The 23,496-nt window shown below is 39.7% G+C and overlaps 1 protein-coding gene across 2 annotated transcripts in view; it reads left to right on the forward strand.

The window, feature by feature from the left end:
- Window positions 1–23,496, forward strand: part of DPYD (dihydropyrimidine dehydrogenase) — a 627,421-nt gene that overhangs the window by 434,074 nt on the left and 169,851 nt on the right. For both annotated transcript variants that reach the window (XM_030572745.1, XM_030572746.1), the window contains one exon: window positions 2,365–2,529. In XM_030572745.1, coding sequence (XP_030428605.1) covers window positions 2,365–2,529 — 165 coding nt within the window. The remainder of the gene's footprint in view (window positions 1–2,364; window positions 2,530–23,496) is intronic.

Genomic DNA, 23,496 nt, shown 5'->3' on the forward strand with positions numbered 1-23,496 from the left:
ACATACTTACCCAAAATATTTCAGTGTACACAGAGAAAGAGAAAGAAAAAAAGAAAACGATTCAAATGCAAAAACAAATGAAAATTACCAGAAATTTACATACAATGTGAAGAAAATTCCTTTTATTCTCTGCAACTCTAGCATTTGGCAGATTTAGGAATAAATAATCTTTTGTGGCAAGGGTATGCCTTATCAAACATATGCAGATAAGCACTAATTAATGCTAATTAAGGTTTCCTGTCTATCTAGTTGGAAAAATGTCCAAATGTTATGAAATCCAGTTAGTATGCCTATTACCCTAATTGTTTTATAGGGGATAGTTCTTAATTAAAATATGTAAATTGACCTTAATTGCTATATACTAATGGGGGTTCATGTTATCTCACTAAAAGTGACAAGATGGTGAGGAGGGGTACTTAAACAAATAATTCTGATAAATCCTTAACCAACTGACCTTTATTCAAAATTATTTTTAATTAGAAATTGGCAAAAGAAGCATTTTTCCATCTATGTTTCTCTTTAATTTTAAATAATGTCAGAATATTACAGATCTTTCATATAGATATAAGGCATTTGTGAATTGTAGCTTAATTATTCCTAACAAACAAGTTAATTTTGTATTTGTTTACTTTTTGTTTTGAAATGATGTGATGATCTTATATTAATCTGAGGGGGAAAATGATGTTTTACAACACTGGATTTGAATTTGTAGCTACTGTTTATTTATTTATGTATTTATTTATTTATCTATCTTTCTTACTCCATCATTATGATGTTGAAGTCTCATGTACTGGTACTGCTAATATCTAGGGCCTTTTCTTTTGATGGCTGGAGCTCCAGTGCTGCTATTACATGCCTGGACCACTTTTTCTCATATAGACGCCCCCCCTTTGACTTTAGTATAGTATAAAACTCAGGGTTTGCCTTTACTGGGATGCAGGGCTGTGCCTGGGTATATGCAGTTGAAAGATTGGGATGTACATGAAACATAGAGTCTACATTAAAACAAAAACAAATTGTTTAAATAATACTGTGTATGTGGATTTTCTTATATCGTTCAAATAGCTTGTAGGGGCATGTTTACATTTAAAGAGCAAAAAGTGTACTTCCAGTTTAAACTAAGGAAAAACAACAACAGAGAACATACATAAAGTTGTCATGAGATAGAAAGAGAGAGAGAGAGATTGCTCTGCATTGTGTGTGCATATCTTCTTTCACAGGTTGCAATAACTCTGAGAACAAAATGGCTGCTGAACTTGCAACACAGAAATGTAAAGATGTAAGACATAGAAAACAAAAGGCATTATAGTCTCATATCTGCATATACCACAATGAATTGGCATAAATATAATGAACATACATTTTCTACAAAATCCATTGGCTCACAAAAACCTATGTAGGCCCTTCTGCATGCTGCAGAGGGGATGTAGCTGGAATACAGAGGGGCTCTTGTGAGCAGTATAGTGACAAGGCCCTTGGAGCCATAATTACAGAGATGCAATAACCCACTACACAGAGAGAAGGAGGGAGGGGCAGAAAGTAACCAATCACTATAGCAGTCTGTTTGCTAGAATGGTATTTACAAGCTGCCCCTGTGTTTGGGAAATGGAATCCATTCCCACTCCCACAACCGGCACTCTCAATAATAGTTTAGTCAGTTTCATCCTTAGGACCAGAATCTGCAATTTTGTGCATGTGAGTAACTCACAGATAACAGGGGCAACCAGCTAATACAGAGGAAACAGTGAAACTCACTAATGAATGTGTGTTACTGGTCCCTGTCTCTGCCAGTTTGGAGAGGATGAGTTGTTACATCCCCTAGCTACAGAACCTTGGCTGTCAGCTCAGGCAGCTCATTTTTTTAGCTCTGGAGAGCCCCTGTTCTGTCCCCAGTGTATCAGGCAAGATAACAGCCATCATGTAAGTATGGGTTCATCTTGACTGACACGCCAGGGGCTGAATCAGGGACTTCCAAAGCTAAAAGCATGAGCTGCTACAGCTTGAGCTAAGGAGCCAAAGCTTGGTAACTGGGATCTGTAACAACTTATATCTTCTGTGATCAACATGGGCAGGAGGAGACCTACAACTCACCAATGGATGACATCGGCACAGAGTGCTCTGGAATGCATAAAGCAATCAAACTAGGGAAAAAACAAACTTTTTTTACTTCAGTCTCTAATCTTAGATGTTACTTGCAACAAAAGTGCATATAGAATTTTGGATGGAAATGTGTGTTTTAAATGGATGTTTTCCCTTTCATTAACACATTGTAGTATATAGATCATTTATAGACTCTATAGGAATGTGGTTTTTGTTTTTTTACTTTGTAAATCAATCTGAAAGTTTTTTACTGTGTTTTAACAGGACATTGTTACCAATGTTTCTCCAAGAATTATACGTGGAATTACATCAGGCCCCATATATGGCCCAGGTCAAGGCTCTTTCCTAAATATTGAGCTTATCAGTGAGAAAACTGCAGAATATTGGTGTAAAAGTGTCACTGAACTGAAGGCTGACTTTCCCAACCAAGTGAGTACAACTCAAACATAAGATTGCTGTATGTATATTGAAAGCATTCAATTTATAGATTCATAAATATTGACGTATGTAATATTTTATTAAAGAATCTGCCAATCATTTTGCTGTTGTAAAAACAGATTACAAAAAACAAAAAAATAAAAAACACCCACGTAGGAACTCGTCAGAACAATCTCCACAATAGCAAGCCTGGTTAAAAGGATGCTACACCGACACCACACAAACAGATGAAGAAAAGAGATGCATTAATACTTGTTTTATTGGGCTGATTTTGCACTCATGGCGAAAGTCTCTCAGCTGAGTGATAGTGTTGGGTGTCTGTGCACCAAAGTGTCTCCAACACCAACCCTGCCCAGAATGCCATTTTGGGTTCAGACAAAGATGTATCCAGTGGCCCCAATACCCCATGCAGCTGGCATAGATGGGGCATAGCCACTATTCTAGCACATTAGAATAGTATTTTTGAGATGGCTGTGCATCAGCCAAGTACCCTTGTGCTAGGTTCAGAATGGAAATCACTTCCCTGAGCAATGTGCTGCCAAACTTTACAGAGCTTGAAAACTCAAGATTTACATGGCTGGAATGAATTTCTCCCTTCACAAGCATTTAGCTTAGTCTGATTCTGCTCAGTCTTCTGGGTACTTCTAATTCCAATTAAGCGTGATTAGAGGCTTAAAACAATTAACAACAAAATGACTCCCATACTAACAGTACTTCATCTTATTTTCATTGTCATTCACTCATCTCTTGGTACAAATCCTTGCAAGTATTCAGTCCAGTCAAGAATGAGCTTTAAGTATCAGCAGAGAGTACGTAATCTGTGACATACTGACTATGAATTGTCAATAAATTAATATTGCGTAACCAACAGAGGTAAGGGAGTTGAGATTGGGTTAAGAAAACTCCATTCAACCAAACAGAACTACTCATTCCTGAGAATAACCAGTTATCATGTTAGGCCAGATACATATTCAGAATGACCTATGAAATGCCTAGACCCTTTAATCAAGACTGAGCAGGTGATTTAGGTCCCATAAATGTAGGCCTGGTCTACACACAGATAATGTACCATAATAACATTTTCTGTTAGGGGTGAGATTTTTTAGCAAATTTTAGCAAAATAGTTATATCAGTACAACCCCTAGTGGGTACACAGTTGTACTCCAAATAAGCTATACCACTAGGGCTTCCCAAGTAAACAAAATTTCCATTTTGCAAGGACTTCAGAGAGCTTTCCGAATTTTTCATGAAAGAGAGAGAGAGACATCAAAATAGCCAATAGTCTGGTAGCTAAGACACTCACTTGGGATGTGTGAGACTGAGGTTCCAGTCCTTGCTCAGATTCCGGCAGAGCAGGGACTTCAAACTGGGTCTCCTATATCCTAGGTGAGCACCCAACCAAAGGGCTATAGAGTCAGTCAGTCTTCCTCAGGCCTAGTGAATATTTTATTATTATAGATACTAGAACAGTTCCAACCAGGGGCAGGGAGAAACCACAAGTGAAAGATTGACTCTGAAGTGTTTAGGGCACTCCCCTGGAATGTCAGAGACTCAGAGTCAAGGCCCTGCTCTGCCTGGTTCAGAGCAGGAAAACATTTAACTTATGAGAGGAATTTCAGAATTTTAGCTAATGGCATTCAATGCATTGGAACCATTTTTTAGATAGTATCAGAGGGGTAGTCATGTTAGTCTGGATCTGTAAAAGAAGGGAAAAATCCCATGGCACTTTATAGACTAACAGGTGTATTGGAGCATGAGCTTTCGTGGGTGAATACCCACTTCGTCAGATGCATGTGAAGAAGTGGGTATTCACCCACGAAAGCTCATGCTCCAATACGTCTGTTAGTCTATAAGGTGCCACAGGAGTCTTTGCTATTTTCAGGATACACTTCCTTTTCTCTTGTATATCCATCTCCTCTGCCAGCTGCTACCAGGAAAGGAGTCAAAGCCAGGATTAATCAACCCATGTGCTGGCAGAAACAAATGCCTTGTCCATTGAGTGCTAGTTGTTTGCCTCAGATGAAACTTCATTGTTATGTGTGGAATTAAGGAATTGCAAGAGAGAGAACACCAGCAAGTGGGAGAATAAACTATAATGTAATCTATATCCCCTATCTAGAGTGTCCAAGAACAGAGAGAGAAGAAATATTTGTCTACAAATATATTTAACCTTCCATGAAACCAGAACTATAATAACAAGTTTTTATACATATTTTAATATACTTTTTAAACAGGCTAACACTTTTTTCTTGTTTGTACTATCTCCCATTTACTGTATTTCTATGTTTCTTCTGTTTCTTCAAAGCAAACAATATATAGTTTTCCTGTCATCTAGCCCTCATTCCTTGCTTTTATTTAGCTTTCTTCCCATTTTCAGTTCTCATTCCTGACGTGAAAAAAGTGTGAGAATGTCATGAATCAAGTATTTGTAGTTAAATGCAGAGCAAATGTCCCATTTGACCTAGATATTGCTGCATGTGGAAGATTTGCTACTGTGTGTAATTCTTGCATTACCGAGGCCCAGTAGAGTGAATAAAAGGTGGGAGTGTGACTTTAAAAAAGTTTTCTTAATTTTATATTTTGATTTTAATGAACATCCTTAATTTGAGTCTTTGACCATTCTGAGTACTGTACACAATCGTTTGTCCAGGCAGAATTTATGACTCTACCTCTGGGAAAGACATTGTTCTGCAGCTTTCACGGACTCTACCTCTGGGATAGACATTGTTCTGCAGCTTTCACAGAATATATATTACAGCATTTTGTGGATGAGACCAATTCAGAATTAGTAGTAAATGCAACTGTTTATTTTAAGAAAATTGTAGAGCTTCTGAAAGCCAGGAGCTATATTAAAATGAGTCCAAGTAGTCACCATTCTGAGGATTAACTTTTCCTGATCCAATCCCTACTGCATAAGTTATTACTTTCAGAATATGAATTTTGCTTTAGCATTCTAACCCTGCCTGACTTTTATAGAATCTTAGAGGTTGTTTACATTACATATGGATATGCAAAACGTAGCTTCTAGCAGCATAATTCTACTTTGCTCACAGGCATTTTTTTCAAATTTGTCCATGAATTAAAGAACCAAAAGTCATTATAATGGTAAATTCATTGCTAACTGAGAACAGATTTTTGTTCACTGAGTAGAAATCTCTTGATGCTTATTATGAAATGCTCTGTATAATTATGACTTGCAGAAATTGTTTTTTCTACAATCCTGTTCATTCCTCTAGAAAAGCATTTTAAACTAGACATTTATTGTTTTGTTACGTTTTTAAAAAGAGAGAAAAAACACTTTTTGAGCATTGTATGAGTGAACTTAATTAACAAGCAAAAAATGACATTATCCGCTCAAATGAAGGTAAAGCAGAGATGAGGACACAAAAGTGGTTTACAATAAAGAAAATTATCTTATTATAGTAAATAGTAAAATCAAACCAGAATTGATATTTAATTACTTTTGCTTTGTAATACAGATAGTTTTATGCAAAACCTCTTTTTCAGACAAAGGAAATATGAACTAAACTGCTTGCATACAGGGTTAAGCATTAACTCCCTAGAAAGTAAACCCTCATTAGCATCCTTTCTGTTGCCATTAGGGTGATAGTCATCTATAGTGCAAAGAAAATTCTGAAAATTATCTCAGCTTTGTCTCGGGCTAGTACTAGGTTTCCCAGGGCCTTGTACAAAATAAGACCTGTGGGGAGAGCTTAGCGATGAAGTTACAGCTAATAATATATTTGACTCTAGGCGGAGTTTGCAGATCCCTTGTACAGGAACTTCCCTCTCACCCCAGGAGCGGAAGGGACATTTGAAGGGAAGGAAGGAGTACCATTGCACCTTGGCTCTCTCACACTTGCTTCCCACTATCTTAGATATGTGATCTCTAGGCACTTCTTCTGTCCCCCATTCCAGGTGGCTGCTTCTCTTGCCTCTGTGTTCAGCAGAGCCCGCTGCACTATTGGGAGCCTCCTTTAAGATGCTGCTCCAAATGCATCAATTGTTATGGTAGATAACACTGGTTTTTGGCTGATCTGCAGGCATTTGGAGAAGGCCCCACAGCTTATTTCTGGGGGAGGCAAACCCAATCACTCTGCTGAAATAATGGAGGAGGAACACTCTGACGGGCTTCCTCTCTCTGAACTGCATCCAGTGGGTTTTAATATCTGAGAAGATTGTTATGAAACATTTGGAGTAAGTCGCATTGTGGGATAACACAAGAATGGATTGTTTTGATTTAGTGGAAGGGGTTTGTGTCATAACGCGGAGGTTCTCAATGCAGCACCAGCAAAACTGTGGCTGTGTGGGGTTTGTTTTCTCCTGAATTTGTTCAATATCCATACTGTTTGTTCTTTGAAAGGCAGAAATGAAAGAATGGGCACATTTACTAAGAAATTTGATTTCATGAGAACTTCAGGCTTCAGTTAGTTTTATCCTAAGTAGCCTTTCAGAATGTAAATCAGTGCTTTGGTCCTCTGTTAACATAGGGTACATCCACAGAACAGTTAAACACCTGTGGCTGGCCTGTGTTATTTGACTTGGGCTCGTGGGACTCTGGCTATGGGGCTGCAAAACTACAGTGTAGACATTCAGACTCAGTCTTGAGCCGCAGCCTGGGATCTGTGATGGGGGAGGGTCCCAAAACCTGGGCTCTAGCCTGAGCCCAAACATCTACACTGAAATTTTACAGCCTGGCAGCATTAGTGTCACGAGCTCGAGTCCGCTGACATGGACCAGCCACAGGTGTTTAATTGTTCTGTAGACATACCCTATGTTAACAGAGGACTAGAGCATTGATTTACATTGTGAAAGGTTACTTAGGATAAAATTAACTGAAGCCTGAAGCATTGCAGAATACTGTTGCCAGTCACTCAACAGGAAAAACTCTGTAAATGCTGTCCCACTGGCACCTCATCCATATCAGTGAGGTGTTAATTGAAAACTTAGTTGTGGCCATTTACAGAAAATATTATGTAGCATTAGAACCTCATCTGAAGCAGCCTTTAAAAACACAGGGCCCAAGACAGTGTCAGTTCAATCACTGGGGTTCTATATGTGACAGTGCATTAGGCCTATCTGTATTTATGGCCTCCCTCTCATTTCATAAGATGTCACTTTTTTCACTGGTTTGAATGGGCCACCTGCCTGTCTTGTCACATTACTTGAATTGAAAGATTAAGAGACTTTCTGACATCAAAATGTCTTCACTGCAGTGTTGGCTATGGATTTTGGTCATGAACCTGTTCAGGTTTTTAATATTGTTTTTCATTTTTGTCCATATGTGGCATCTAGCACTTCAGGATTTATCCCAAACTCTATTCCTTAGTACTAAGGAGTGACCGCTTAACAGTTGGCAAAGATGGAACAATTTTGTTTTTGTTTTTCAAACAGTATTGAGTAGAAAAGGAGTGAGTCTGAATTAATACAATTCAGAAATCTTATCAATGCGTGGGTCTCAGAGACAAAATGATGACCTGACAGAGACTGTATAAATCTTACCATTGGTCAAAGAAAAGTGAAGGAAGAGAGAAATGAAAACTAAAATTATCAGATGAGAGCTTCAAATAAATGTGTTTGAGAGGAGATGAGAGTATGAAAGTGAAGAAAAAGAGGATCCATGTAAAGTGACCATTAGGACAGAGGCCAAATAAAGTCTCTGTTCCAACACTACATGGAGTCCCAGCATTTTAATGAAGAACTGAAAGAACCAACCCCCTGAAAGTCGAATAAATCACTTATTTGATAAAATATGAGGCATTTGATGGACGATATTGGGATTTTGAAGATTAAAATGAGCCCCATCCATACTGAGAATTATGACTCCATTGCCTCAGCACAAGTATTCAGAATTTAATATATCAGTAGAATGACTGACTTGTTGAGGAATGTCAAAGAGGATTATAAACCATGCAAGAGAGTTTTGTGCAAAAATGTAAAGCTCATATTCCGGAGGTTAGCTGCATGGGCCTATCAGTTTTGCTTGAGATTGCTGAACTTTCATGACAGCAATGCATCTTCGGTGTGCTGCTCACGTGCCAGTAAAACAGGTAAATTTCTCCACAGTCTTCATGCAAGATTGCAGTCGTGAGATTGCCTTCAGTAACTGCAGAGAGCCAGGATCTGATGGTATTAACATGAATGGACATCAGTGAAGGTGTATAGACAGTTTATTCTCATCATCAAAACATTTAATGTAGCTCTTAGTTGCCATAGCTTAAACCTTCTGATTTGTGTTGCTAAATCATCAGCTTGCATTAAATTATTTTTTGGACTCTTCCAGCATGTGTATGTGTTTACATCATCCCGTAGCTGATGGGAGTTTTTAGAGTCTCTCATTAAAATCAACCTCTCTGACACAGTGTGGGAGTGTAAGATTGAAAGCGTAAATGCTTTGGGGTGGTATTACAATGATGTATAACACGCATTGCTGGTTCTGTAAGAAAGTACAAGACACACTTTTGTCTAGTGGATGAAATAATTTCTTCCACTCTTTTACAGCTCTAAATGGCATCCCCTGGAGATCAAAGAACAGTAAGCAAAGTTATGCAAAATCTCAGTGTGTGAACTGAGGTAGCAAACAGTTTGGTCTAGAATACACACTAAAGGCTACAGCAGTGCAGAAGAGAACTTTGAAGGGACCCTAAATGATGGAAAAGAGCTTGCAGAAAAACTTGTCAGTCACTGCAGCACTGACAGAAATCCATGTGAAATGAGCAAAATATCTGGAAAATTATGGATGTGAGTGTAAGCCTAGAATAGTTGCAGAAGGAGAATTCAGGATTAAATATTTGCAGTATTATAGCAGGTTGAGTATTGAAAGTTTATGGGGAACTTTTGGGGGTCCTTGGAGAACACAAATACATTTTGGGTTCTTGTATTGGTTTAAAGTACCAGATGGTCAGCTGAGGCATGGATAAGTAAAGCTGATACAGATGTCAAGGATGTTAGTGAATTGAGAAAATTCTTCTACTAAACTCATACCATGCTCTTGGACCCCAGAAGTAAATTTAATAATCTGGTCTTCCCAGTACTGCTTCTAATGTGTATACTGCCCTCAGAATATTCCTGACAGTCTGTCAAGGTTTTTTCCCCACTTTGAACTTGAGTACAAAAAGTGGGGACCTGCATGAACATTTCTAAGCTTAATTACTAGCTTAGGTCTGGTATGCTGTCACCAGCCAGAATTTAGTGTCTGGCACACTTTCTGTTCCCCCAAAACCTTCTCTGGGGAACCCAGATCCAAACCCCTTGGGTCTTAAAAAAAGGAGAGATTAACCATCCCCCTCCTTTTCCCCCCAGACTTTCCCCTCCCTGGGTTGCCTTGAGAAGATTCACACAGATCCAAACTCCTTGGATCTTAAAATAAAGAGGAATTAACCATCCCCCTCCTTTTCCACCCCCACCAATCCCTGGTGATTTCAGACCCAATCCCTTGGATCTTAAAACAAGGAAAAATCAATCAGGTTCTTAAAAAGAAAGCTTTTAATTGAAGAAAGAAAAGGTAAAAATTATCTCTGTAAAATCAGGATGGAAAATGCTTTACAGGGTACTCAGATTCATATAGATTAGAGGGACCCCCTCCGAGCCTTAGATTCAAAGTTACAGCAAACAGAGGCAAAAATCCTTCCAGCAATAAGAAACCTTTACAAGTTGAGAAAACAAACATAAGACTAATCCACCTTGCCTGGCTGTTACTTAGAATTTTGAAACATGAAAGACTGATTCAGAAAGATTGGGAGAGCCTGGAATGATGTCCCGTCCCTCTCAGTCCCGAGAGCGAACAAGGAACAAAAACAAAAAGCATAAACAAACACTTCCCTCCACCAAGATTTGAAAGTATCTTGTCCCCCTATTGGTCCTCTGGTCAGGTGTCAGCCAGGTTTACTGAGCTTCTTAACCCTTTACAGGTAAAAGAGACATTAACCCTTAACCATCTGTTTATGACCCAGTCCCTGTGACAGATCCCTTATCAGAAAGCTGCTTTTCAAAACTGGAGCATGTAAAGAAATATTTTTGTTTAACGATAGTCTGTCCCAGGAACACTTGTCAGAACTAGCCATGCTATCAATAGAAAGAGAGATCAGCAAATCACTGGATTTCAGTCAAATGATTGACTTCTCTGTAGCATGGATTTTTAAAAAATCGCACTGTATTTTGGTTTCAGAGTAGCGGCCATGTTAGTCTGTATCTGCAAAAAGAACAGGAGTACTTGTGGCACCTTAGAGACTAACAAATGTATTTGAGCATAAGCTTTCGTGGGCTACAGCCCACTTCATCGGATGCATAGAATGTAACATGTAGTAAGGAGATATATATACATATACAGAGAACATGAAAAGGTGGGCGTTGCCTTACCAACTCAAAGAGGTTAATTAATTAAGATGAGCAATTATCAGCAGGAGAAAAAATACTTTTGTAGTGATTATCAAGATGGTCCATTTAAGACAGTTTGACAAGAAGTTGTGAGGATACTTAACATGGGGAAATAGATTCAGTGTGTGTAATGGCTCAGCCATTCCCAGTCTCTATTCAAGCCTAAATTGATGGTATCTAGTTGGCATATTAATTCAATTCAGCAGTTTCTCCTTGGAGTCTGTTTTTGAAGCTTTTCTGTTGGAAGATTGCCACCGTTAAGTCTGTTACTGAGTGACCAGAGAGGTTGAAGTGTTCTCCGACTGGTTTTTGAATGTTATGATTCCTGATGTCAGATTTGTGTTGTAGAACTGATAAATGAAATTGTTTTTAATTGTTCACTTTATTAATGTAACTTCTGTTCACCATTCACTACACTTGCCTACACTGTTACTTCTGTTCCATATTGTAATTCAAACCCCATTTTAAAACACTCACTCCATTTTGTAAAAGCTTCTTCCAACCTTCATTTTTGCAAACTCTGCTGTAATCTTATTAGTTTAGTTTAGATGTGTGAATGAGGTATGTATGAATGACGGAATCAACCTCCAGCCCCAGCCTGTCCTGATGAGATAAAGTTCAAATACCAACGGCTGAAGACCTAGACAACAGCCCTAAACAAAGTAAGAAGCATCCACCCTAAAAAGAAAAGGACAACAGAACAACAGAAGGAAGATCAAAGCCAGGTTCAAGGCTGAAAGTCACGCCTGCAATTGATGGGTGATCAGTCTAAACCCAGAGGCAGCGTGACACAGCAAGACCTATAGACTTTGAATCCAAACTAAAAGCCTATAAAAAAGAAGGGTGAGATGAGAGACTCTGGGTAACATTCTGCTGCCAACATGGAAGGACATTGGTGCCTGCCCAACAGAGATCCAGCTTGTCCTTGTGCCTGGCTTTCCTGGCCAGTTAGCCACCACAAGCTACAAACCCAAGCTACAAAATCAAGCCATGAACTTAAGCTATCTTCAGGACTGGTAACTATGCAGCAGCTGCAGAGCACCTGATGAATGTGTGTGTGTGTGTGTGTATAGGTATTAGGTATAGTGTGTGTGTGTGTATTAGGTATAATGTATGTGTGCGTATAAGAATTAAGATATTATTAGTCATAAATTGTTATCATAATAAATGTGGCATCTTTGTCTTGTCCTTTTTAATAAGATCCTGCTGGTTTTTACTGGTCTAATATAATTGGTATAACAGTGTCCATTTATTCTTTTGCATAGAGACTGTCCAGTTTGGCCAATGTACATGGCAGAGGGGCATTGCTGGCACATGATGGCATGTATCACATTGGTAGATGTGCAGGTGAACAAGCTCCTGATGGCGTGGCTGATGTGATTATGTCCTGTGGTAATGTCACTTAAGTAGATATGTGGACAGAGTTGGCATCGGGCTTTGGTGCAAGGATAGGTTCCTGAGTTAGTGTTTTTGTTCTGTGGTGTGTGGTTGCTGGTGAGTATTTGCTTCAGGTTGGGAGGCTGTCTGTAAGTGAGGACAGGTCTGTCTCCCGAGATCTGTGAGAGTGAAGGATCATCTTTCAGTATTCACCCACGAAAGCTCATGCTCCAAAACGTCTGTTAGTCTATAAGGTGCCACAGGATTCTTTGCTGCTTTTACAGGATAGGTTGTAGATCTTTGATGATGCGCTGGAGAGGTTTTAGTTGGGGGCTGAAGGGGACAGCTAGTGGAGTTCTGTTATTTTCTTTGTTGGGCCTGTCCTGTAGTAGGTGACTTCTGGGAACTCTTCTGGTTCTGTCAATCTGTTTTTTTCATTTCAGCAGGTGAGTATTGTAGTTTTAAGAATGCTTGATAGAGATCCTGTAGGTGCTTGTTTCTATCTGAGGGATTAGAGCAAATGTGGTTGTATCTTAGAGCTTGGCTATAGACAATAGATTGTGTGGTGTTGTCATAAACAGATAGTTAAGGGTTAATGTCTCTTTTACCTGTAAAGGGTTAACAAACAGTAAACCAAAAACACCTGACCAGAGGACCAATCAGGAAACAAGATACTTTAAAATCTCGGTGGAGGGAAGCCTTTGTGTTTTTTGGGTTTGGCTTTGTTCTGTCTGGGTCCTGAAAGGGACTAGATGTGCAACCAGGTTTCTTGCCAATCTCCCTGCTATAGTCTCTTACATATTCAGAATAGTGAGTATTAAGTAGGAAAGGCGGTTATAGTCTTTTGATTGTTTTCTGTATTTGCAAATGTGTATTTTGCTGGAAGTATTTTAAATTGTATTTTTGCAGAGGGGAGGCTTCTCTCTAGTGTATAAGCTGAAAGACCCTGTAACTGTTACCATCTAAATTACAGAGACAACTTTTACTTTTTTTCTTTCTTTTTATTAAAAGTTTTGCTTTCTAAGACCTGTTTGGTTTTTTCCCCTTGTTGAGGCTCAAGGGAATTGAGTCTGTACTTACCAGGAAATTGGTGAGAGACAGGGAGGGAATGCCTGGGACGGGGAGGGGGGGTGGAAACCTGATTTCTCTGTGTTGTGATTCAAGGAGTTTGAATCATGGTGATCTCCTAGTGTACCCGGGGCGGGAAAGATCTGGGAGGAAGAAAGGAGAAGGGGGGGAAATGGTTTATTCCCCTTTGTTGTAAGACTCAAGGAATTTGGGTCTTGGGGTCCCCAGGGAAGGTTTTTGTGGTTATCAGAGTGCCCCAAAACACTATATATTTTTGTGTGGTGGCAGCTTATCAGATCTAAGCTGGTAATTAAGCTTAGAGGAATTCATGCTGGTACCCCATTTTTTGGACTCTAAGGTTCAGATTGGGGAAGTATACCATGACAAGTGTGTCCTGGATGGAAGCTGGAGGCATGTAGGTAAGTATAGCAGTCAGTAGGTTTCCAGTAGGGGTGGTATTTATGTGACCATCGCTTATTAGCACAGTTGTGTCCAGGAAATGGACCGCTTGTGTGGATTGGTCTAGGTATTTTGCAGTAGTGCCATTAGCCTTGTATGATATACAGATTGTTGTGATTTAGAGTTGCAAACATTGAGATAGCCACAAAAAGTGTTAGATAAGACTTTGCTTTTTTATTAAGAAACTTTAAAATATGTAGATACTGTCTCTATGATTACAGAAGATGAGGGAACATTTGCAGCAGCCTTGGTTCAATCTAGCCTTTTAAGAGACATAAAGACAGAAGTAGGTTGTATTTTGAAGGCATCACAAAGACTTTTGCCCTTGATGGGAGCCACGCAGTGTACAGGTTGCTTATATATCCTGATACCAATAAATATAGTAGCCAGGTGATCACCATGGTTGGTCAGGTGGTACTGAAGAGATAAGTAGTTCATTTTCCCTTTTTGGGTTGATCTGAAACTATTTGGAACACATTTAGCTTGACAGGGCCAAATTTACAGCACCTTCCTTTTTGCTTAGAAAATGAAGGACAAGCTGTCAGCCCGGCGCCAGCTTTCCTCTATATATGCCGGCTCTCTGTTCGCATATGCAACAGATTGCACTTTCAGGAGTGGGCACTTGTGTTTTGTACTCCAAAACACTTGTTGATGTGGACACAGAAACAAAGAGACACAGAAACCATAATATGGTGAAATGAAGAGACCACAAACTTATACCAAACTGATGTTATCACCTCAAACTACATGAGATAGTTGTTCCAGTGCAGATCTGTAGCAGCACCAATGTCTCTGAGCTTGAGTGAGGCCTTCCAACGGATCCTGACAGGAAGCCCCCCCCTTCCTAATTCAACTACGAGAGATTAGATGAGGGGAGCCACAACCTGCACCAGTCAGAGGCACACCTATTCAAGTCTTGTGAGTGCCCAAGACCAAGCAGCACAGTGGATTTTAGGGTTCTCAGTTGTATCCTTCCAGACCAACGCACATGAGTCATTTTAGAAAAATTCAGGGGTAGGGGAAAATTGTATCAACATCCTCACTGAGGCCATGACTGCTTGTGGGGGGTTAGTGGGCCAGTCCCATCCTGGAGGGGGACAGGGAGATGATGGGCCTGTCCTATCCGGAGAAGTTGGGGGAACGGCAGGGGAGGCTGGTGTCTCACTGATGGCTGGTCCATGCTATTGCTGCTGCTTTGTGTCCAGCCAACAGGAAGATGAAGGGTCAGTGCCAGGAGCCACTCATGATTGTCTGCTGCTTTCTCCTTATAGGCCTAAGGTGGCAGATTTGGCCCAGCTTCCCTGCCATTATGACAGAGGGGCCCTGGGCCAAATTTGAGTAAGTGGCATTGTGACCTGGTGCATGGGGTCACAACACCACTTAAATTTGACCTGTCTTCCCCTCTGTAATGATGGAGAGCAGCCAGAATAACTCTCCTACCTTGCACAGTTGTCTAAAAGTTTTGTGTAGGGAACCAAGCTCGGGATGCAACTGCCCCATAGCAAATAACATACCTGCCCACAAACAGTACCAAAACACTCCCAATATTGTGACAATTTTAATATAAACTCTGCAAAACCAGACCCCAGGATGGTAGTTGATGGTAGATGACCTCAGTAGTTTGTCAGTTTCGTCATACAGGAGCAATCCCTTCCAGGCATAGCTCATAGTATCATATGGGGGGGAGGGATAGCTCAGTGGTTTGAGCATTGGCCTGCTAAACCCAGGGTTGTGATTTCAATCCACTTAGGGATCTGGAGCAAAAATCAGTACTTGGTGCTGCTAGCAAAGGCAGGGGGCTGGACTCAATGACCTTTCAGGGTCCCTTTCAGTTCTAGGCAATAAGTATATTTCCAATTATTAATGAGATCCAGCATATATTAGTTTAAGAGTGGGAAAGGTAGGATTGAAACAAGAAGTCCAAAATGGCTACCCATTAGGGTCAGGAAAATTTTATTACCTACCAAATGGGAGCTGAGATTTCACCTTCCTCCCACTCAATTACTCCTAGACACACCAAAACCCTATCCAAACTAGTAGGGTGACTAAGGAGCTGTGCAACTAGAAATCTGATTTACATACACACCTGCAGGTGGTGCCTGTACACTTTTGCAGGCATGACTAGTATATTCAAAAATGGGTGCATAACAACAGAGGCTGGTTTAAGATTGGCAGAAAGGTTACCATATTATGCATTTGAGTTCTCATTCTTTCTAACGAGAGAAGCTCTGTCTCATCCTTTCTTCCTTGAGGCACAACAAAAATAAGTATTCAGGACTCTTGTGATCTAAATATTAATATACATGGGTTTGGGAGCTACAAAATTTGGATTTAGATTTTAAACTACTTGAAGTTTAGATATTTAGAGTTGAAGCTTCAGTTGGGACCCACAGAAATGTCTTTGAATGTATTTTATTTTAACGTTTCATGTTGATAGTATTACTTTGAACAGGGAGTGGTCTGTCGATTTTGTTGTTGAACTGACATTTTCATTTTAAGCATCCAGCAAACACAAAACTACTTTTAGAATAGCCAGTACACACAATTCACTTTTGTTGTAGCTGTTTTGTAAATGAAAACATTTAGCCAAGCAAGAAAATCATCCTTCCTCCCCTCCCCCTCACAGTTATTGCTGCTGCTAGTTTTTGCATTACAGTTGCACTTAAGCGGGCCCCAACTGAGATCAAGGACCCATTGTTTTAAGCACAGTACAAACAATCTCTGCTCCAAAGAGATTACTGTCTAAATATGTGCGACAGTCAAATGGCTGGAGGGGGAAAAGTGGTACAGCGAGATGAAGTGATTTACCTCAGATCACATAGCAGGACTATACCGGTATAATTTTGTGGGTAAATTTCTCTGTGTAGACAAGCCCTTAGTGTTAGACACAGCAATAGAACCCAATTTTCCTAACTCCTGGTCAGGTGCCTTAGCCATTGGACCACACTGCCTTTACTGTATTATGACATCAGCATTAAATTCAAATTGAATCAGTCATGAGATCCTTACCAGCAGTTTGCCCATATGCTCAGAATCTAACTGATCACTCTATTTGGGGTCAGGGAGGAATTTTCCCATGGGTCAGATGGGCTGAGACCCTAGCTTTTTTGAGCAGAGGGTTGGGTGTTTTGTGGTTTGGTTGGATTTTTTTGTTTATTTGGTTTTTGTTTTTTTCCCTTCCTTTGCAGCATGGGGCACGGATCTCTTGCAAGTTTAAACTAATGTAAATGGTGAATTCCCTGCAACGTGACGTCTTTAAACCATGATTTGAGGATTTCAGTAACTCAGCCAGAGGTTAGGGGTCTATTTTAGGAGTGGGTGGGTGAGGTTCTATGGCCTGCTATGTGCAGGAAGTCAGACTAGGTGATCACGATGGTCCCTTCAGACCTTAAAGTCTGTGAGTCTGGAAAGTGATATATGCAAGTGAGGTTTCATATTGCTAATGAAAATGTTCTCTTCAAGTCTGCTAATAACCACATTTTCAATAGGTCTCTGTAAGTGTTTCCACAATATTTGCAAAGTTAAGGAACCCTGCTGAAAATTTGACCCCAAAAGAGCATGCTTTGTAGCTGGTCATTGTCACAATTTTTTTTTGATTTTTTAAAGTATTTTGTTACTAATCTGATAGAACAGTAGAGACTCTAATGCTACAAAGTTCAAATGGTTGTGGGAGGAAATTGAATTTCAAGAGAACACACTGAAGTTGCAATTTGTAACTGAGACTGTTACCCCAACAGTAAATACAATGAAGGCTCTAGGAATAAATCTGTGCATCAAGTGTATAGTGTTTCTGGTGACAAATAAGGACTTTGAGGAGAAATGTGATGAGATGTTTCATGATTTGGGTTTGAAAACTATTGCTTGTTGAACAACCAGTCAAACTGTGTTAGTGCCAAGTTAGATTATTTTCATGAATTTTATAAAGGCATGGCTTATTTTGTTTGTTTTACGTTTACAGCCACGTTTGACAAATAGTAAGTCATGGTAGGGTGCAGTAAGGCAGGTGGGAAATTTGTACTTACACAAAGAAGAATTCTTTTGGTTTAGAGTGTAAGTTATTGATCCTGTTAGAAAAGTGCAATTTTCACAGTTTTATGAAGACTACAAGAGGGTCTTTAAAACTTTTGCCTCAGGATAAGAGCTAGGAAAATATTTAAGCAGTTTCTGGAATACTCCACCAGACCACTCCTAGAAAATGTGCAGAAAGCTGTACTTGATTATTGAAAAAGACAAACCCTTTAATGGCCACAGTCAGCTGAAGTTGGTTTAGTGCTCGCATTACTTTTAACTAGTGACAGTGCTAAAAATTCCTTTTTGAAGAAACAAATGAACAGCCTTTTAGAATGAGTGCTGATAAGGGACATGCTCTAAAAATATACACACTAATGTACTAAAAATATTGTTCCTGAATCTGATGATCAATTATTGATGATCACATGGTGAATTGCTTATTTTTATTCATGTTATTAAGGTAGAACGCTCCTTTTTAGATCATTTTTCTTTAGAGGCTGTATGTCTTAGCAAGAACACACAGACACCTTTTAAAATATAACCATCTTCTGAATGTTGTAAGTCGTTATATGTCCAATGGAATGTTAAGAAATAATTCCAGAAATCTGATTGGCTAACGAACAGAGCATTCATTCTTTCTAGAAATGTCCTGTATAAACCGGCTGGGGTCAATGGCTCTCAGCAATGCCTCAGGCCATCACCTCCTTCCAGTCAGTCATTAATCTCTAAGAAATTTCCTGCTCCTGGATCATTATTGTTTTAATGTTACGTTGTGGATATTGCCATATGAGGTAAAAATGACCTTGTGGCAGTGTTAAGAAGTAAAAAAACAAAGTGGTTAAATTTTATGTTTTTTAAAACCATTAATAGCCAACAATCCATCAAAAACTAAAGTCTTAAAACAACCCATTGAACCGTTCTTAGAAATGATGACATTCTGCCAGCCTTATTACCTGTGCAAAGCATTTATCCACCAAATATTTCTTCCCCATTTCCATTCTATGTTTGTTACAGTCAATTAAGTAAATTTCAAAATTAGACCTTTTAAAATGTACAATAGCTTTAAAATAGTGTATCAGAACTAACTGCTAATCTTTTAGAAAACACTGAGTGCATGAGATTTACATAATTCATTTTTTCTCTAAGCAGAATTCATATTATAATAAAAAAGCAAATTTACACTCAGCTGGCAAAAAGTATATGTTGCTCCCATAGTCCATATTCTGTACTTTATTTCAGTAGTGATATTCTGTGCCCCTCATTAAGAAAAATACTTAGGCCTAATCTAGACTTAAATTTTGCTGTCATAGCTATGTTGGTTAGGAATATGAAAAAAAATCACGCTCAGTTTGAAATAGCTGTGCCAGCAAAAGCCCTAGTGTAGACATACATAAACATCCCACACACAGATGGAATACAAGCTGTCAGGAACAGTATCACTGATGATGCCACAGCACAACTGGTTGCTGAGCTCTGTGACTTTATCCTCATGCACAATTATTTCAAATTTGGTGACAATATATACCTCCAGACCAGTGGTACCGCTGTGGACACCCGCATGGCCCCACAATATGCCAACATTTTTATGGCTAACCTGGAACAACACTTCTTCAGCTGTCATCAACTCATACCCCTCCTCTACCTATGCTACATTGATGACATCATCATCTGGACCCAGAGGAAGGAGACTGGAAGAATTCCACCACGATTTCAACAGCTTCCACCCAACCATCAACTTCAGCCTGGATCAATCTACACGGGAGGTCCACTTCCTAGACACCACGGTACAAATATATGATGGTCACGTTAACTCCACTCTATACCAAAAACCCACCGACTGCTATGCCTACCTTTGTGCCTCCAGCTTCCATCCCGGACACACCACATGATCCATCATCTACAGCCAAGCGCTGAGGTACAACCGCATTTGCTCCAACCCCTCAGACAGAGACCAACACCTACAAGATCTTCACCAAACATTCTCAGAACTATGACACCTGCGTGAGGAAATAAGGAAACAAATTAACAGAGCCAGATGTGTACCCAGAAGCCTCCTGCTGCAAGACAAGCCCAAGAAAAAAACCAACAGAACTCCACTGGCCATCACCTACAGTCCTCAGCTAAAACCTCTCCAACGCATCATCAGTGATTTACAACCCATCCTGGACAACGATCGCTCGCTTTCACAGGCCTTGGGAGGCAGGCCAGTCCTCGCCCACAGACAACCCACCAACCTTAAGCATATTCTCACCAGCAACAATAAACCGCACCATGGTAACTCTAACTCAGGAACCAATCCATGCAACAAACCTCGATGCCAACTCTGCCCACATATTTACACCAGCGACACCATCACAGGACCTAACCAGATCAGTCACATCATCACCAGTTCATTCACCTGCACATCCACCAATGTAATATACACCATTATGTGCCAGGAATGCCCCTCTGCTATGTACATTGGCCAAACTGGACAATCCTTATGTAGAAGGATAAATGGACACAAGTCAGATATTAGGAATGGCAATATACAAAAACCTGTAGGGGAACACTTCAACCTCCCTGGACACACAATAGCAGATTTAAAGGTAGCCATCCTGAAGCAAAAAAGCTTCAGGACCAGACTTCAAAGAGAAACTGCTGAACTTCAGTTCATTTGCAAATTTGACACCATCAGCTCAGGATTAAACAAAGACTGTGAATGGTTAGCCAACCACAAAAGCAGTTTCTCCTCCCTTGGTGTTCACACCTCAGCTGCTAGAAGAGGGCCTCATCCTCCCTGATTGAACTAACATTGTTATCTGTAGACTGATTCTTGCTTGCATATTTATACCTGCCTCTGAAAATTTCTGCTACATGCATCTGACGAAGTGGGTATTCACCCAGGAAAGCTTATGCTCCAATACGTCTGTTAGACTATAAGGTGCCACAGGACTCCTTGTCGCTTAGTGTAGACATAGTTATTCCAGCAAAAGTATCCTTTTACTGGCATAGTTTATTTCATTCAGGGAAAGAGTACAAAATGTACTGGCAAAAGAACGCTATTAGATGTGTCTACATTAGGAGTGTTTGCTGGAAAACCCTTTCTAGTGTAGACAAGGCCTTAAACTTATATTTTAATCCATCATTTTGAAAAGCAGCACTTCAGTCTGTGATCTGGGAGTGGGAGGTTCTGAGACAATTACTTTTTAAAATACATTTCTACCTTTTCCACTGAGCAGAGTATTCATAAACAGGTACAGTTCCCACTGTGCTTTGAACAGATCATACCCCTACTATATATATTACTAATACACCCATAATTTGACTTTATTAGTAAATCAGATTTAACAATTGCCACCATAAAACCCTGCCTAGCCTTTTTCTCCAACCTTGGCTGTACCTCAGGTGTTCCCAGTTTTTAGTTCACATTTTACATAGTTACTCTAAGTCTTTGTATATTCAGATTGGAGTTAAAAAAATATACCTCTTCAACATTAATTACCAAACACCCTCATGCCAAGTTCAAGTGCCCAATATCAGCTTGACCCAATAGAGAAGCCCCTCTTTTCTACACAGTGTCTTGGTGTCTGCTATTCTGGTACAGCAGGTATATCCAGAAGGAAGGAGGAGTGTCTGCACTAATGTTTAAAAGAAAAATCTCACTTTTCGTTCTTGGAGGCTTACATTCAAGAGACTATTTGAAAGGCTTCTTTTCACATCAGCTGCAAGTAGACATTTATTCATTCTTTGTTTAATTTTAAACTGTGTTGTTGATAACATTAGCAAGTTCTCTTTTGCCTTGTCCTCTGCCACTTACATTGTTCCCTACAGGGAAATTGCTTCAGAGATTTGTGTTTTACACCCAACTATTTCACATTTTTATCCCTACATCTCCTTTTCCATTTCATTTTCATTTTCAAGTATTCTCTGTATTCTTAGTGATTGTGGTAAAAATAGCACTTTACACTGATTTGTGTTAATTTATACAATAGCGGTTGAGTAGGGTCACAGTTTTGAAATCTGGGTGCCCAAGTTCAATTCCTAAATCCATATTTAAGCACCTATATAGGAGTAGATTCATTTGCAAAGGGTTGAGTATCTACAGTTGATTTCAGTGAGAGCTGGATTGCTGGATTGCTCAACACCTCTGAAAATCAGATCACTTTCTTCTAGGTGTGTAAGGGTATAGGAGCTTTACTCTGAGCCAAATCCTGACTTCCCCATGGGTCACAGCACCATATTAAAGGCTGAATACACCTTCAAGTCCTGGACTCCTAGAAAGGGCATGAGACAGTTGAACACTATGTGGGAGGTCCTGGTCTACTAGAATGACCCAGATCCCAATCTGTGGCCAAGTAGCAGTTGGTGCAGTACAAAAGGAGATTGCAAAGGTGGCTTAAAGCTACCCCCAATGCTAGCGTGATTTTCACTGTTCTGGTCCCCTGGCAGAATTTAGAGCAGCCTAATGACTAGTATAAGTTTTGTCAGTTACCAACAAGTTCACAGGGCTACTATTGTTGCTGGAGATCACTGGACTATAGGGACATCCCATCTACGGCCTCTGTGTTAGCCTCATGGAAGGGAATGGTGTGGGAGAAGCAGACTGTGGGGCACTGGATGATCCCTATATGCTGTGATGGAATCCTTCTGTGCCTGGTTACACCATCTTTTGGACAGCTTTGGTCTTGGAAGGAAGGGCTCAAAGTTGCTCTAAAGTAGCCCAGGATCTGATCTAGTGTATATTCTCAGTTTACATACCTTTTGGCTGAATGTCTGTTAATAACTAGGTTCGTGCTAAAACCTCTCCTATACTAGATAGTGATTAGGCTCACATATTTTTCATTCTAACTAAAATATAGACCCATAAACAACTACATTTTCACTTAGGAAAATGTCTGATAGCACATTGGTAGTTCTGAACAAGTTAGATTACAGTCAATGGATCTCATATTAAGTGAAAATTATTATCGATTTCTCAGCATTCACTGGATTGCTTCCTTAAAAGTTTAACAAGAAGTGGGTGGAACTGGCAGTCAGGGAGAAGAGATTTGTCTGAAGGGAATTGCCAGCTCTTTGTCCTTAATTTTGTGTCTTATTTGCTTCTGGAGTGCAGCCAAAAGACTGCTTGGGTCATCAAACATAACAGCTAGCTACTTAAGTAAATTAGAATGTCTGTATGCAGAAATAAAACTACCCACTCACGGGATTTTCAGATCGTATCTCTCAGAAGGAACTAGTGAAGTCCTACCATTTTGGGATTTGAACATGATGCTACATGAATCACTGGGGTTTTGTCCCGCTTAGGAGAGAATGTGGAAGAGGAAATTCAAAGAGAAAAAGTTCAATGATGAAATAGAGAACCAGTGTGTATCTTATGCACTTCACCCATTTGAGCCAGCCTATCTTTTTGAGGATGTAGTTCTTCTCTCCCTAGCAGAAAGCAGAGGGTTCTCTTTAATGTGGAAACTATTTTTAATTTAATTGTTCTTGAAGAAAATCCTGAGTTATAGGAAGAAAAGCTTTTGCAAAACTTGAGCTTGGGTTTGGTTTGGTTTGGTTTTTGAAAGCTGTGAATCCAAAAAAGCTTGCAAGGTTCACAGAACCTTAGACACCACCACATTCATACATCAATCGTTTTATATCCTCTTTCATGTTTAATTTTCTTCAGTATTGTCTCCACTTTTG

This window comes from Gopherus evgoodei, chromosome 8, assembly GCF_007399415.2.
Source record: "Gopherus evgoodei ecotype Sinaloan lineage chromosome 8, rGopEvg1_v1.p, whole genome shotgun sequence".
NCBI lineage: Eukaryota > Metazoa > Chordata > Testudines > Testudinidae > Gopherus > Gopherus evgoodei.